Source organism: Gymnoscopelus microlampas, assembly GCF_963454915.1.
Source record: "Gymnoscopelus microlampas genome assembly, chromosome: 19".
In the NCBI taxonomy this organism is placed as follows: Eukaryota; Metazoa; Chordata; class Actinopteri; order Myctophiformes; family Myctophidae; genus Gymnoscopelus; species Gymnoscopelus microlampas.
Genome location: NC_139956.1, coordinates 44,841,074 through 44,857,966, shown reverse-complemented (window position 1 = coordinate 44,857,966; position 16,893 = coordinate 44,841,074). Strand labels below are relative to the sequence as shown.

The window sequence follows — 16,893 nt, the reverse complement described above, 5'->3', positions numbered from 1 at the left end:
CAATTTGGCCAGGAGCCAACCTATCGCTCTCTGTGACTTATTTATATCTTTATATTATGTTAAAATCAAATGTTTGAATAGTTCTTTCACAAAAATTCCAAAGGCCAAATTTAAATGTTATTTTATCATTCCTGTTCAGCTATGTATTTATTTATATTTAATATAGGCTAGAGTAGCCTCATTTAAATGCTATTATTTTATCATTCCTGTTCAGCTATGTATGTATTTATTTATATTTAATATAGGCTAGAGTAGCCACATTTAAATGCTATTATTTTATTATTCCTGTTCAGCTATGTATGTATTTATTTATATTTAATATAGGCTAGAGTAGCCACATTTAAATGCTATTATTTTATTATTCCTGTTCAACTATTTATTTATTAATATTTAATATAGACTAGAGTAGCCACATTTAAATGCTATTATTTTATCATTCCTGTTCAGCTATGTATGTATTTATTTATACTTAATATAGGCTAGAGTAGCCACATTTAAATGCTATTATTTTATCATTCCTGTTCAACTATTTATTTATTAATATTTAATATAGGCTAGAGTAGCCACATTTAAATGCTATTTTATCAGCTATTTATTTATTCATATTTATTAGGCTAAGGTAACATGTATTTTTACCTCTTTGCACTGGTTCAGATTCTGCTCTTCTGAGCAGCAAGTTAAATATGTATTTATGAATTAAAAATAAACAAGAAACAAGTTAATTGGTCTTTTGCTCTTTTTCTTTATGTACACCATTAAATATGCAGAACAATGTACAGAATGTATTGTGTGTGACTGTGTATATATACAGTACATTTTCTGTGTGTGTATAAACATACAATATCAGTTTGGTACACTAAACTAACAATTTGATTCAGTGGTACATACAGAAATTACAATAATGTGAAAACAATTCATTTTAGTGGTTCAGCTTTGAATCTGCAAAATATAACAATGGCAATAGTAATGTCTGAACTGATTTGAAAATGTCTGCAGTGTTGTGTGTACAATATATAGCTAAAGTGACTTGGCTCACAGTACTTGAAATTATGCCAACTGTGTTCATTGAATATGAATATCTATCTAGCTATCTCTAATGACATTGCTGCATGTGTCCAAGAGATATATTTGTCCTGTCCTCTAGAGTGTGAGTCCACGGCGCACACGGTCGTACTGCCATTGTAGCTCCCCAGCAGGTGAGACAAAATATGTCTTAAAAGTGTCTCGAATGTCAAAAGCCTCATCAGATGCCCGGTTGCCCCTTGGCCTCTGGAGATCCTGCAGAGCCGCGCTGCCCTCACCATCATCAAATCGGTCATCGTGCAGGCTAGCCACCCCTGGGCGCAGGTAGTTGCATAACACGCAGGTTGCTTTGATGACGCTGTCTACCAGGTCAGGGTTCAACTCAAATGGCCTTTTGTAAACCCTGAATCTCTGAGTCAGGATGCCAAACGCATTTTCAGAGATGCGACGCGCTCTTGACAGGCGGAGGTTAAAGATGCGCTTGTCCTCATCAAGGCGCTTTCCACCGTAGGGTCGGAGCAGGTATGTCTTCATTGGAAAAGCCTCGTCTGCCACGATGACGTGATTGACCCTCCCCAGTTCAGGTGCAGAAGGTAGCTCCAATGGGGGTGGGACACCCAATGTTCCACGCCGGAGGCCCTGTCCCAGGGCAGAATCAGCGAGTATGCCGCCGTCGCTATTCCCACCATAGCTCCCCACGTCGATGGCAAGGAAGCGGTAGTCGGCATCTACTAAGGCCAGGAGGACGATGGAAAAAGTGTGTTTATAGTTGTAAAAAAGGGAACCTGTGTTAGCAGGGGCCTCAATTCTAACATGTTTCCCATCGAGGGCTCCAATGCAGTTAGGGAAGTTCCATCTTTCATTGAACCTCCTGGCCGTGTGCTGAAATATCTCCTGTTTTGGTGGTGGCATGTGTTGATCCTTGAGCTGCAGCCAGATTTGGTCACAAGTCTCCCTCACTATCTTTCCCACTGTGGAGATGCCCATCATGTAGCTGTTGGCAATGGTGGTGAAGGAGTCCCCAGTGCTTAGATATCTGAAATCATGCAAATGTTGTTATAACACAGGGGTAGTCAGGGGTCCTCAGAATTACTACAGGGGGGACACCAAATATTTATGTGAGGATTTTAACCACTTGATATATGTAATAAAATAAAAAAATAAAAATCTATTAATAAATAGACCAGATGGGCTGGCCATTTGCCCACTGGGTACCTGCTTTATATCTCAGCTAAGGGGTCCTTGGCCTGAAAAACGTTGAATACCCCCCTGTTATAAAAGATGAATGTTCTATGTTTTCAACAAGCTTCATAAATTGATGCCAAGATGTTGTAAATGGCTTGTGCACATTATGCAATGAGAGAACTCACTCTTTATGCATGACTGGGTCTACTGGGGTGTTGTTGACAGCAGTGGTGTAAAGTAACTAAGTACATTTACTCAAGTACTGTACATATAATTTTTTTTTCTACTTTCTTAAGTATTTACAATTTTCAATACTTTTACTTCTACCTCACTATACATCTCGGAGGAAAATATTGTACTTTTCTACTATTATATGAAAACTTTAGTTACTTTGTAGATTTTGATTATTATGGTTTTACAAAACACACTAATCACATCAGCCCTTTCGGCCATTTGAAAATAGCAGATCTACAAGCAGATAGCAGATCTTTTATATATTTTGAACCTGTGAAATGGGACATTCTGCACAATGAGTACTTTTACTTTTGGTACTTTAAGTATATTTTGATGTCGATTGGTAATAAAATCTATCCAACGAGTCGAAAAAAGTATTTAATTCGCCTCTGTCCTCAGCCGGTTCCATAATATTTTGCACTAGAAGATGCAATTCAATAGTTGACCAGTAGGGGAATCAGTAATGTTATCTCTACGGGCGCAACTCTTGCGCAATGAGGACAGGAGCGAGTTAAATACTTTTTTCAACTCGTTGGATAGATTTTATTGCCAGCTAGAACTTAAAACATATGTGAGCGTTTCAGAAAACCTTTACTTTTTGGATAAGATGTGCAGAAAGGGATAAGAAACATGTAAAGTGGAAAGAAACGAGGAACCTTGTAGCAACCACTAATGTATGAGCCGTTATTACATTAGTGGTTGCTACAAACCTCATCTCGGAGCTATACAACGGAGGGAGAGGTTCCGTCGGAGCTAGGTGACATGTGATAGCCTATACCAGGGGTCTTCAACAGGGGGTTCGGTACCCCTAGGGGGTCCTCAGAGCTAAATCTTTGTGTGATATATAAATATTTTACCCAGCGGTTCGTGATTTTTTTTTACTGGAGGGACGGCATTTTAATGACGTCCCGCGCGCGCACACGGCACGCGCGCATTTTATTTTACCTTAAATTAGGAAACATGTTTGTATAGGAAATGTTTTTTAGCCTCGTTTTTAAACTACTATGCCATGATTTATAGAGAGCTGAAACTAAAAGTTTGCTTTGAACGATCTATCTACCGTCCTACCCCGTGTGGCCTCCACGACACCACTGATTTGACCACTTGAACCACTGAGGAGAATTGTAGCCAAAAATAGCAGATCTACAAGCTCACAATGCCTCCTGCTGCGAGACTTGTGAGCTTGTAGGTAGGCTATTTTTGGCAAAGAGGTATAGGCTATGGTATAGATGGGGGGGAAAGAGCAGACCCAAAAAAAAGAGTTTAATCTGCAACACAATTGTATGCAATATAGAGGGGGTCCCTGCTTCTCTCTCTCTCTCTCTGCTAGGGGGTCCTTGGCTTGAAAAACGTTGAAGACCCCTGGCCTATACTATCAGTTTTGGTAGAAAGATGTGATAAGCTGATCACAGGACAACAATGAACACCCATCTCGTCTGTATGTTTCATGTTTTTAGGCTGTAGTCAAGTGTATCCTGAAGTGAATAGCCTAGTGCAGATTCAGCGCACTTTAGCGCGCGCGCGCGTGTGTGCGCGCGTGTGTGCGTGCGCGTGTGCGTGTGCGTGTGTGCGTGTGTGCGTGTGTGTGTGTGTGTGTGTGTGTGTGTGTTCCTACCGTAGACATACTGCCAGCCGCTGTTCAGCATCTATGGGCTCACGGAAGTTTGTGGTGGTCTTTTCAATATGTGGCTCCAGTGTTGCTAGCAAAGCATCAAACTGACCCACTGACATCCTAAAAGCAACTCGGAAACGGACGGGATAAAGCCGCAGCTTCTTGTACAAAGTGTGAAACTCTCCTTCTTGTTTACGAAATGTCAGGATAGGATGAACCCAATATTCTCTTTTCCTTTTTCTTTTTTTCACAAGTGACAGGACCACAAAATCGTCATCACTGCTTGAGGACTCCATTTTTTTCGTTCTGCGAAAACATTGCCACGAATTTAAATAAAACGCATCGGACTGCAGTGTGCAAGGATGTTGTGCGTGCCGTTTTTTTTTGCGAATTTCGGATATTAAAACGCACCGAAAAAACGCACCGAAAAAACGCCAGTGTGCAAGGACCTTTACGCAGTGCATTCATTTCCCATGGTGAAGGCTGTGTTGTTTCATCTAGTGAAGGAATGGCGGATTCGACCACGCTCCGATTGATTGATTGATTGAAATTTGTATTAGGCAAAAGAATGTAAAACAACACAGTTACATTTATAATGCTTTTGTCTAAAAGGTCCGGCCAAAAAAGTCCTTGCGGGCTTGTTTCCATTGGGGTCCTTGAATTAATTTCAAATTCCCGTATGTGTGTCTCAGCTCATATTAATAAATGAATGTGTTAAATGTAGGTCCTAATGAGGTCACAACAGTCATGTTATTGTAAAATCTTCTACAATGACCATGAATTCCACAAGACCACAACACATTCCAACAACACACGTTTGATCTGCTAGGACTGCTGTAGCAGCTATGCTAGCACACTATGCTAACTGGTTAGCTTATTGTCCTTATCCACGGCGTGGGTTAATATGTGACACAGTAAGTAACATTCTCAACACAAACACACATTCTGTAGTGAAAACAACAAGAAGATACAACATGAAATTTACCTGATAAACTTCAACAATCAATGACGTCACTTCAACTCTCCAGGTTTTAATCCGTTTGAAGCAACGAGAAAAACAAGACTAAACTCTTCAAAGATTGTTGCCAGATTGTGTGAGAGAAATAAGCAACCAGGTAGGTCTAGGAAAACAAGCCCAAAAGAAGCAACTAAGACATGAGCACTTTAACCTATAACCAGGTAGGTGTAGGAAAACAAGCCCAAAAGAAGCAACTAAGACATGAGCACTTTAACCTATACTGTATATGCTACATTGCAAATAGCTGATCTACAAGTTCACAATGCGTTGCGAATCTGGAACACGTTGTGAGCTTATACTAGATCTGCTATTTTTTTTAAAACCTTGAAATAAAATGTGGAAGATTTGGAAGAGGTTTTAAATCTGGCACAAAACATTTATAGATGGGGGTTAGGGACAAATACATATTCATTTGGGGGTCCTTGATATTTGAGAACCACTGGTTAAAATAATTTTGAAAATGTGAAGCAAGCCCAAATAATCAACTAGATTTTAGAAGCGAGACCAAAAAAAACGCAATCCGCAACTACCAATATTAACAAGCAAATCCACAGAAAAATAAGCCGCTTATAATAATATTATAAGTTGCTTATAATAAGTGGACATGGCAACGCTGATTTCTGGCTCGGCTGTATCGCGAGATTTGGTTGTCTCGCGATACCTTGGCACGTTCAGAAACTTACTTACTAGGACAGGTGGGCACCAAAACCATCTGGGCACTATAGACAACTGGGCACTGTTCTTTAAACCCCCAAACACAACACAACAACTAGGTCAGAAGTACAATATAAGAGTGTATTTGACAAATATAAAGTACTGTTAAAAAATAGAACAAAATGGTAAAATACCCAAAATAATTAAGGATACCAAAAAAAGGTCAAATGATCAATGTTAAGATAGAGAAAACATAGCATATAAAACATAGAAAAAATATAGTAGTCTAGTATAAAAAAAAATAGAACAGAATACTATAAAATGATATAAAAAAATAGTAGCCTACTGTTAAAAACATGGTACACATAGAATGTTCCTCTATGTTCCTCTATCCTAACATTGATTATTTGACATTTTTTTCTATCATTCAACACCACAAATCTGGTACGGGGGTCCCTGGCACAAACAATTTTCAGATGGGGGTTAGGGACAAATAATATTAATGAAAATATTTGAGAACCACTGGTAAAAATAATTAAAATAAATGTGAAACAAGACCAAATAATCAACTACACTTTAGAAACAAGACAAAAGGCAAACCACAACTACCAGTATTTCGACAAGATTTGGACAACTGGGCACCAAAACAATTTGGGGACTAGAAACACGTGGGCACCTAGACGAGTGGGCACTTAACTTAGGGGTGGAGATAACTGGGCACTAAGATGAGTGGGCACCTGGAGAGGTAGGCACCAGGACAAGTGGGCACCAAAACCATCTGGGCATTAAGGCATGTGGGCACCTGAATTAGGATTCGTGTCCACAAGTGTTTTTTAACTTTACATAGCATGCTGCTTTTTTGTTGATAAGTGATATTTAACCCACTGATCTTTAAATCCCGAAACTGTTGTTACTCTGCTAGTAGACTGTAATGTGTCACTAATACTATAATAGTTTTTAAAAAGTACAGATCTCACTCTGCTAGTAGACTGTTAACGGTTTGTGTTGAAAGGAACCATGGACTCACTCCTATCAAAGTGGTAAAGTGGGGTCCGTGGACCCCCAGGGATCCTTGAGGGGGTTGAAGGGGTCCCTAGCTAAATTACAGTAGTTAATATAGAATCAAAACCAGTTTAATCAAGTATATATATCCCCTATATACATAAGCTATTTGAAAATAGCAGATCTACAAACTCACAATGCATCAAGATGTGATGCATTTATTTATTTACATAATCTTGGAATATTTTTTGAAACATTTGAACACACATCTTGTATGTGGGGTGCCTGCCACAAAATATTTTCTTCACATGAAAAACATTGTCGTGTCAGGTTCAGTTTAACCAACTTGGAACCCATAGGGGTCCTTGAGGGGGTTCTAGGGGTCCCCAGCGCTATCAGGTTCACTTTAAAGTCTTCCCTCAATGGTGAGCAGACTGATGCTGTAGATACATTCATAGTATCATCAACATGATCACTGATACAAGCAGAAGTGGTGTATGATGAATAATATCACATCTCTTAAAGTCTATTGTTTTATTGTTGCGTTCATTGTGCTTTTGTACTTTTCATTGTTATTTTAGTTACAGACTTTGCATGGATCCCTGGGGATCCACGGACCCCACTTTACCACTTTGATAGGAGTGAGTCCATGGTTCCTTTCAACACAAACCGTTAACAGTCTACCATGCATGTGTTAGCCACTGATACTCCTACTGGACTATCCTTAAGTTTGTACTATCTGCACACAAAGTAAGATAATTTCCAAGCACATATTGGTGAATGAAGCTCACTGTGTTTGCATTACCTCTGCACAAGGATCTCTGCTGCCCCCAAGGGGCCAGGAGCCAAATAGCAGCAAGTAACTGCCTGGATATTGGAATACAAAATAAATAATCATATTGTTCCTTTTTCTCCATTAAATCACTTGAGCCCTAATCGGACATAACAGGGGAGCAGATATTTTAAAAGAATTGTGAAACATTGAAAACATTGTATCAACACAAATCTTGTATCAGGGGGGCTTGCACAAAGACAAATACATTAATTTGGGCGTTCTTGACACAAATAAGTTTGAGAAGCACTGTTGATAAAGATGTTTTTTTTTGTTCAGGCCAAGGACCTCTTAGCAGAGAGAGATGAAGCAGAGACACCCATTCATTATATTGTATGGAATTGTTTTTATTCTATTTTAAAGAAAGCCTTCCATGCAACTTGATAAAAGGTTTCTAAAGGTAGCTCTCCATATTTAGCTGATTGTCTCATCATGACTGTTGAGAGATTTGAGACCAGCTTAGAAAAATTCCACAGGTTTTTATTTTAAGTGACCATGAGTTGTCTCTAAATGATGATGCAGCTTTGATGGCTTTATAGATTTGTTCAACAGCACATCAGTGTTGATCAGTGTTGATCGGTACATTACATGTTTGTTTTGTTTGTTTGTTGTTGTTGTGTATTATACACATTGTCTTCACTAACTATGTTGGTGTCAATGTGTATTTTCAGACAAAATCTTCAGATTTTGGGGGGAAAAAAATTTGTCTGTAGTAACAGTGGGTCGGGACCCATGTTTGGGTTGCGGGTCGTGGGTATATTTCTTTCTTTTCCTACATTAAAACAAAAATAATTATTTCAAAAGATTTAAAAAACGAAATCACAACTTTTCAATTAAAAACAATTCCAAGGCCTGGGCCGTAGCGTGACGGTCCAGGCACCCTAGGCTGCAATGCCAGCCTGACAGCGTGTCGCGGGTTCGACTCCCGTTCCCGACGACCTTTGCTGCATGTCACCCCCCATCTCTGTCCCCATTTCCTGTCAGCCTACTTTCCCTGTCCCTCTCTAAATAAAAGGTATAAAAAGCCCCAAAAAAAATCTTTTAAAAAAAAAACAATTCCAAGATGTTTTCAAAAGTATTTCCTGAATAAAAAATAATTTTATTGACAAAGGAAGAGGCCACAGAGCTCTTAGCCACGATGCAAAACGCTTATTAAAAAGAATGCAAAAAGTTTATTAAAAAGTAAAAGTCAGTAAAGTCTTCCTCAGGGTTTAATGAATAAATTAGGGTTGTCCGATATTGGCTTTTTTACCGATAACCGATATACCGATATTGTCCAACTCTTAATTACCGATACCGATATCAACCGATACCGATATATGCGGGGATTATTGTGATTAGGGTAAGCTCAAATTTCATATCACACACACCATATACAGTAAGAACTCCTGTAACTTATTTATAAAGCAAAAAAAAAAAAAAAAAAAAATTCAAAAACCGATACCGATATTTTCCCGATATCAATTTTTATGCTAATATCGGCCGATAATATCGGGAGGCCGATAATATCGGACATCCCTAGAATAAATACAATAAAAATAAGTAAAATAAGATTTAGAAGTAGTGAAAATAGCAGATCCACAAGCTTGCAACGCGTAGATCAAGCTTGTAGTTCTGTATTTTCCCCAGTTTGGGTCCCGGGCCAAACTCTCATTTCTCTTTTGAGTCTTGAGCTAAAATGTTTGGGAACCACCAATACACTTGATCCATTATATGGGTTTACGCTGCCCTCTAGCGGCCGAACACGGCCATGGTAGTAAAAAGCACATTGATGGGACACGGTTCAGTTCAGGATACACAGTTCATTGTTTATATGACCTTTGACCTAGGTTAGGTGAAAGTCTGTTTATACACCTGATTCGGATGCTATCAATGCATTGAATGGGAGATTATCACGTTTTATCAGACCATTGAATGGGCGAAGTAGGCGACCTACTTACCTACCCGCGATTTATCAGACCATTCATTGGGTGTTATCGAGACATACTGACCTACCTACGGAGACGACTTAAATAGTTCAGTTTCGCTTTTGGTTGTTTTGGTTTCGGACCATGACGGAGGCGTGCAGTCTCAGGCGAGCTGGAGCCCCGCGGAAGGACCACCGAGGGAGCTAAAGCGACCGAGTTGCCGTCCTGAGCGGTGCGACGCTCGCCTGAGCCTACTCAGCGCCGTTGGAGTTATGTACCGATAGGCACAGAATCGTAAATATTGTTGTGGGGACTGCTCCGCCTCCAAAGTAGGTCAGTAGCTCCTGATTACGCCCAATGAATGGTCTGACAAATCGCGGTAGGTCCGTGTATCGCCTACTCCTCACCTACTCGCCCCATTCAATGGTCTGATAAAACGTGATAATCTCCCATTCAATGCATTGATAGCATTCGAAGCCGGTGGTTTATATGACCTAGGTTAGGTAAAGGTCTGTTTATACGACCTAGGTTAGGTAAAGGCCAGCCTGTAATGAGGATCCCAGATGGATACAAAGCTTCTTGTGTGAGTGAGGTGTATATAATCCCCTGTATGTGAGTGAGGTGTATATAATCCCCTGTATGTGTGAGTGAGGTGTATATAATCCCCTGTATGCTCTATGATTGTTGGAGAACTCCCCGGATCAATCCGTACAATAAACTGACACAGAGAAGGACATCTTGACTCCTGTCTAAATGTATTTTACCCATGCCATACCATGAAGATTTATATTATCAATATTATTAGTGTAAAATATCTTATATTAATTGCTTAGAGGGTGGGTCGACAGTGGACCGTTGGGTGTCACAAACATAAGATCCGGACTTGCGAGGCGCACCGTTGCTCTGATCCGCACCAAACTTGGTACAAAACATTGTTCAGGGGTCTACCATGAGAATACAAACCAGGGACCATGTGTGGACCCCAGGGACCACTTCAGGGGTCCCCAGGCTCATGTTACTCCAATCCGCACCACACGTGCCACAAACACTGTTCAGGGGTCTGGCCATGAGAATAGACACCAGGGACCACGTCAGGGGCACCCGGGGACTACAGCCACACCATTGCTCAACAGTGCTACAGCAGTGTTTAACACTTCAAATGGCCACAACCAAGAGACCATTGCTCTGATCAGCGCAATATAGGACTGGATTTTAAGGCCGATATATTACAACAAAAGAGTAAATTCAATGTAATACAACATACATATATATATACCCTATTTTGGGCATGTCATAAACAGAACATTTGAATTATTAATTTACTTTTGTTTTCAGAATTTAAAAAATAAATAGCCGATCTACAAGCTTGAGCAGTTATTTTAGCTGTGAATACAGGTGTGTGCTAAGATCTTGCCTTGGACACAAAGTATGAAAAGCACTGCATTACAGTGTTGTCTTGAAGAGCTTCAACAAACATAAGCACAGAGCTCATCAACAGAGAGTCATTATCACTGCCTCCAGGCAAAACACAACACACTTGTTCTTCATCTGCTGATGGATTTATTTGGCTCAATCACGACATTCTTATATCAGCCTCATTCCACCGTCAAATTGTTAATACATAAAGATATAAAATAAACAAGAACTCACTCATTATGCATATGACATAAACATAACAGTAGTGTAACATTTATGAACACACAAAAAGAAAATATACCTCACAATAAACATTACTTTCTGATTACAACTATAATGAAATTAGTCTGCAAATCATATGTCCATAAAGAGATTATGCAATATTCTTATTTAGACAATGCATGGTGCTTTTTGCCCCTTTTTCTTCCCAATTTAGTCGTTATACCAATTGATTCCTCCCCTACAAACATGTGTTTGTTGTCACTGTTGTTGTATCCTACTGACTCACCTGCCAGTGAGGAGCCCCCACCAGGAGGGTGCTGTAGAGCCTTCATCCTACTCCTCCCGCCCAAGACTCCCTGCTGACAGGTGCCACTCCAGACCGTAGGAATACTTGCAGTGACAAAATATCACCCTTCAGCCGAAAACTGGCCAATTGTATTTGTATATACGCTTGACAAAGCCGGATGCACGACGTTGGATTCAAACAGACTTTACCAGTGTGCCACCCGAGTGCAGACATATTCATATTTAAGCTATGCATTATTCATATGTAGACAATGCAATATTCTTTATAGACAATTCAATAATATTTGTTATGCAAAAAAAAAATCCATTTCCACTTAACGTTTCCAAAGGGAGGAAGTGTGACTATTAAATGTGTCTTCTTGACAAGGAGTTCTGGGCGGAACAAACACCTCCTGAACAGTGTTCACACAAAAGGCAATGTCCATGAAATAAACCAATTAAAAATTACAATATTTCCAAAGCTCACAACAGCAAATCCACTACAGATGTGCTGAAGAGCCTTTAAACTATGTCGGTTAAATCCCTTCTCGCACTATTCCCAACTGAAAGGCTTCAATTCAGTGTGAATTGTTTGGATTTGCTTATTTAAGGTCCTCCGTTCTCTGTACGCTTCCCCACGCTGGTCAGAGTGGTAGGGCTTCTCACCTGTATGTATTCTCTGGTGAACTTTGAGAGTACTGCTCTGGCTGAACCCTTCTCCACACTGGACACAGCGGTAAGGCTTCTCTCCTGTATGAATTCTCTGATGCTGTTTAAGAAGACTGTTTTGGTTGAATGTTTTCCCACACTGGTCACAGTGGTAAGGCTTCTCTCCTGTATGAATTCTCTGGTGAAGTTTGAGATTAGTGCTGGTGCTTAACCATTTCCCACACTGGTCACAGTGGTAAGGTTTCTCTCCTGTATGAATTCTATGGTGAATTTTTAGAGTACTACTCCGGCTGAACCGTTCCCCACACTGGTCACAGTGGTAGGGCTTCTCTCCTGTATGAATTCTCTGGTGACATTTTAGAGTAAAGTTTCGGTTGAACGTTCTACCACACTGGTCACAGTGGTAGGGCTTCTCTCCTGTATGATGAATTCTCTGGTGACGTTTGAGAGCAACGCTCTGTTTGAACCTTGTCCCACACTGGTCACAGTCGTAGGGTTTAAATATATCTGGATTGGAAAATGAGGGGAAAAGGAAACCATAAAATGTTTTGAAATAACATGCAAGTTGTGTTGTATAACCAAATGATAATGGTCTAATATTAAAAGCATCTCACACTAATTTCTGTACAGGTATTTCAGGTGTATTTCGTAATTGGCCTCACAATTTGATTACGGTTCAACTGTTCATCATTCAATTTTGATTCTATGATTCATCTAAAAAAAACAAGACATGACACGTCATGTATACCAGCTTGCTGATTTGTCTCGCAGAATCTGGCAACACTGCTAGTGGCTACCCATTGGCTTAGACCTCTTGCTTATTTCCACTGATTGAAAACATGTCGAGAATCTGTTGAGAATCTGTTGACTGTCTAGTGGTCAGTCTCTTCTTAGACCAGCTCGCAAGCCGGTAAAAATCTATGGCTCCTCTTGGGGATCACACTTTCTGTCTGTGGCAAGAACCAATTAAATCATGGTAAAAAGGTTTTCTTTTATTAACCATCGCATCACATCACCGACATGGTCAGATGAGAGGGGTGGGGCGAGTATAAATGGGTCTCTGAAATCTTTGATTTATTACGGGAATGTGGTCTGGATGAATAGTATTTCCAAAGAATAACTGTGAATGTGGAGGAGTTTAAAAACAGAATACGTGCAAAATGTTTTTTTAGAGATGCACCGATTGCAAAATCCTTGGCCGATACCGATTACCGTTTTTTTAAAAGTCTGACCTACCGATTTTCTATTTTCTAACTAGATTTTTTTCAGTAGTACTTAGTTTTGTGTATTTGCCAATACAGAGTACCAATAAGATTAAAAAAGGAAAAGAGCACTTATGCCATATCATAATAGTACAATATCCAAAATCACAGACGATATCCAGTCTAATATCATGATATGGCTATAATATTGATGCCCTAACTATGCAACGAAAGGCCTAAAGTCATTACAAAAACAAGAAGAATTAAAAAAAAGAATACTACTGTAGCCTATATCATTTTATTTTTATTTTTTTATTTGTACTATTGCTGTCATGGCTGTCACTGTTATAGAGCTGCATGATTTTGGCAAAACTTATTATGGGTCCATATTGAGATCAGTTATTGAAATTATTATTTATTAAAAATGGTAATTTTTTAACAAAAAAAATCTTATCTTAATGCAAAATTATTTTCTTATTTGCGCTAAAAGCAAAAATAAACAAATAAGGTTTTCCCATTCAGACACATAGCAGGACATGTCTGCATTTAATTGTTTTCAAGGTGAGAAATGTATCTTATGTCACTCTAGTCCAGGGGTCTTCAACAGGGGGTCCTCAGAGTTACTACAGGGGGGGGCCGCCAAATCTTTGTGTGATATGATATTTTTTTACATTAACCACTAGCATCCCATTTCTGAGGAGGACTAAAGCCAAAAATAGCAGATCTACAAGCTCAGGAGCTTGTAGATCTGCTATTTTTGGCAAAATGGTATATAGGCGTAGAGGGGGGGAAAAAGAGCAGACCAAGTAAAAAATAAAGTTCAATTTCATACAATATAGAAGGGGGTCCCTGCTTCATCTCTCTCAGCTCACCTTATGTCAATGTTTTGGCTTGTTTTAACCTCTGGCTAAAAATGTTACACTGCTCTGTGTTGCTCAGTGGACTTTGTTAAACTTTCGGACGAGTCTTAACAAGCTTTAATAGGCGAGAAGACGTCTGTAGGCACATGAATTAAACCAGCGGTGTGGACCATGATCACAACGTCTTTTAGAGTTGTTGTTGGAAGCTGTTTACAGCATTAAGGACTTTTCAGATGGCGCCTAGTAATTTATTTGGAATAAGAGGTAACCGTGCAGGTAGGAGGAATACTGCAGCTACTGAGAAGCCTGGTGACGCACTTACTGCCTTTAAATTCCCTGTGATTGACGAACCGACAGTCACGACATTGACAAGGCTATAACTGCGCGCAGCATTATGGAATATAATATATTCCATATTATATAGATATTCAATATATGTATCCTTATATTTCAAAGGTAATCAGCACCATTTGTGGGCTTCTCTTGCTAATGTTTACTGAGTCGACTCGCACGACTTTGATCATCATGCTGTTGCTGCGCAGTGCCAACGCAGTATCAATTTGACCGGCATAAAATCGGAATTTATGACGGTGACCGGCCGAGCACCGATCCGCCGGTTTGACCTAAAACCTGCTTTTTTAAATCGGCGGCCGATTGATCGGTGCATCTCTAGTTTTTTGGGGGCAAAAGCTTGGGCAGAAGACATTTGGCAAAAGCCAAAATTAAGAACAAATTGTCCGTTTAAAAAAAGATTATAAATGTGAAAAATATGTATTGTATAATTTTACTAAAAGTCAGAGGTCACTTTATGCGCAGATATGTGGCATTCTGCCACTACATATAAAAACAGGAAGATATAGGGGCGTAGCTGAGGATAGAATATGTGAATACTGTGATCTGAATGAGGTCGAGAATGAAATCCATTGTATTTTATTTTGTCCTTTGTATCATGATCTGAGAGAAATATTATTTAAAAAAATCAAAACCCCTGATCTAAACCTGATAGATTATGAGAATGGTGCTTTAATTTAATACATTTAATCGTCATATTTTTACAGAATGTCTTTATAAAAGTGTGTAACAGGAGAAGGGTGACTTATAATAGATGAACTTTCATTTTCATTAACTTAATGTATACGTGTGCAGGTCTATATGAATGTATGTACTGTATGTGTCTTCTTCAAAATCAGGTTGCATTATGTATCATGAGTTGCTGGCTGGGTATACACTGAAATGTTTGTATTTGTTTTAAATTGATGTGCCTGATAATCCCATGTGGGATGGGTGAAGAAATTGTCTAGACAGTGGACACGGAAATAAATGTATTAATAAATATTCATTCATATACAACTGGGGTGGTTGTGTTTGGTCTCCCTGCTCTTCTATTGAGACATTTAGATCTATATAGGTCTAGTCTGATTAGAGTTCCCAAATTTCTACCCGAACCCAATGTTTTCGGGCCGATAATGTACGCTAATTAGTCGGGCCGAGCCGGGCCTCTAGCTTCGTTCTGATTTATACTTAATTGTACGCTGATGTTAGGCACTGAATAGCCATTTGATCTACAACCTCACTGAAACTCATAATACATCGAGATCTAGCACGTTGTGAACGGTTACCTATTTGAGTCATAAATCAGACAGACACCGACCGAGGCAGACAAAAGCCTGAGTGGATTTTGCCACAGGGCGGTGTTACGCACTGAACATAGCAGATATGCAAGCCCAGAATGCAGGTCTGCTGCTGTGTTCGGTGCGCGACTGTTGTACTGTTTAACGTTGTGAAAGGTTACTTACTTGAGTCATAAATCAGACAGACGCTGAGGCAGACAAAAGCCTGATTTGTACTTGTTCAGTGCGTAACACCGCACAGGGCGGTGTTGCGCACTGAACATAGCAGATATGCAAGCCCAGAATGCAACACAGATGCTATGTGTTGTGGGTTTGTAAATCTAAGTATAAATTACAACATTTTTATTGGACATGTGAAGTTGCCATTTCGGCAACTATAAGTCTGTTCTCTCTCACTGCTATAATTTGAGCCACCGGCACTGCCAACTGGCAACCTTCAGGCCTGTTGAGAACTCTTATGTCTGACATGACTGGTTGACAAGTGATACTGCCTGAAGGTCAAAATAAAATGAAACAGGTCTTTACAGAGTAAGCAGGTGGGGGTAATAGCTCAGTGGCAAAAATGTCAGGATTTGTGTAGGAGAATCGAATGAACGCAAGGTAACACTACAACTCTCTTCATTATTTAACTGTAACTTAATGTTTTTTCCAACAACATTTGTTAATCACTTAATGAAGTGTTCTTAAATCATTAAAGACGAAAAGAGACACGTTATGTCTTTGTTATAAGAGGTTTACTCTAAGTTTAACTACCTGTGAATAAAACAGTACATACCTAGCCTGTACAACTTTACTACAGGTTGCAGCATTGCATCAAGCAGTCCATGTCCCTGGTTCATCTCGCCGTTCCGCTCCTCTGTTAATGATCTTTTGGAGGCCATCTCTCTTGATAGCGTACACCTCTGTCCCTGTGGTTATCTGTGGAAAGCACCAAGAGAATAAAACATTTTGTTTTCATTCAGCAAACTGCTATCGTACGCACACGCACGCGCAAGTCCCCAACACACCCCCTGCATCCACGTTACGCTCACCTTACGTTTTATGAATGTACTGAATCAAACATGGCGTGTCTCTGTATCCTGTCATAGTAGTGGAGACGAGAGTGGTAGCTCATAGCGCGAGTGAAACTCCGCGATATTCT

The 16,893-nt window shown here is 39.7% G+C and overlaps 2 protein-coding genes across 2 annotated transcripts in view; both read right to left on the bottom strand.

Moving 5' to 3' along the window:
* The window catches only part of LOC311034540 (uncharacterized protein), a gene marked incomplete at its 3' end in the record, with an annotated part of 71,042 nt that extends 54,393 nt beyond the window's left edge, over nucleotides 1–16,649 (bottom strand). Inside the window, exons 1-2 of the mRNA XM_084042419.1 lie at nucleotides 16,528–16,649; nucleotides 12,104–12,566 (exon numbers count right to left, since the gene is read on the bottom strand). Of these exons, the coding sequence (XP_083898545.1) occupies nucleotides 12,104–12,566; nucleotides 16,528–16,633 (569 nt within the window). The 5' untranslated portion in view covers nucleotides 16,634–16,649. The remainder of the gene's footprint in view (nucleotides 1–12,103; nucleotides 12,567–16,527) is intronic.
* Nucleotides 841–4,283, bottom strand: LOC311034669 (uncharacterized protein). Its single transcript, XM_084042606.1, has 2 exons — nucleotides 4,058–4,283; nucleotides 841–2,059 (listed from the first exon to the last, which is right to left on the bottom strand). Exons 1-2 carry the CDS (start codon nucleotides 4,171–4,173, stop codon nucleotides 1,141–1,143), a joined length of 1,035 nt encoding a protein of 344 aa, XP_083898732.1. The 5' UTR covers nucleotides 4,174–4,283; the 3' UTR covers nucleotides 841–1,140.
* Nucleotides 16,650–16,893: the final 244 nt, after the last annotated feature.

Coding starts and splice junctions, on each gene's coding strand:
- LOC311034669 (XM_084042606.1), bottom strand. CDS start 4,173: ATGTCAGTGGGTCAGTTTGATGCTTTGCTAGCAACACTGGAGCCACAT. Junction 2,060..4,057: donor CGGCTGGCAGTATGTCTACG/GTAGGAACACAC, acceptor GCATGATTTCAG/ATATCTAAGCACTGGGGACT.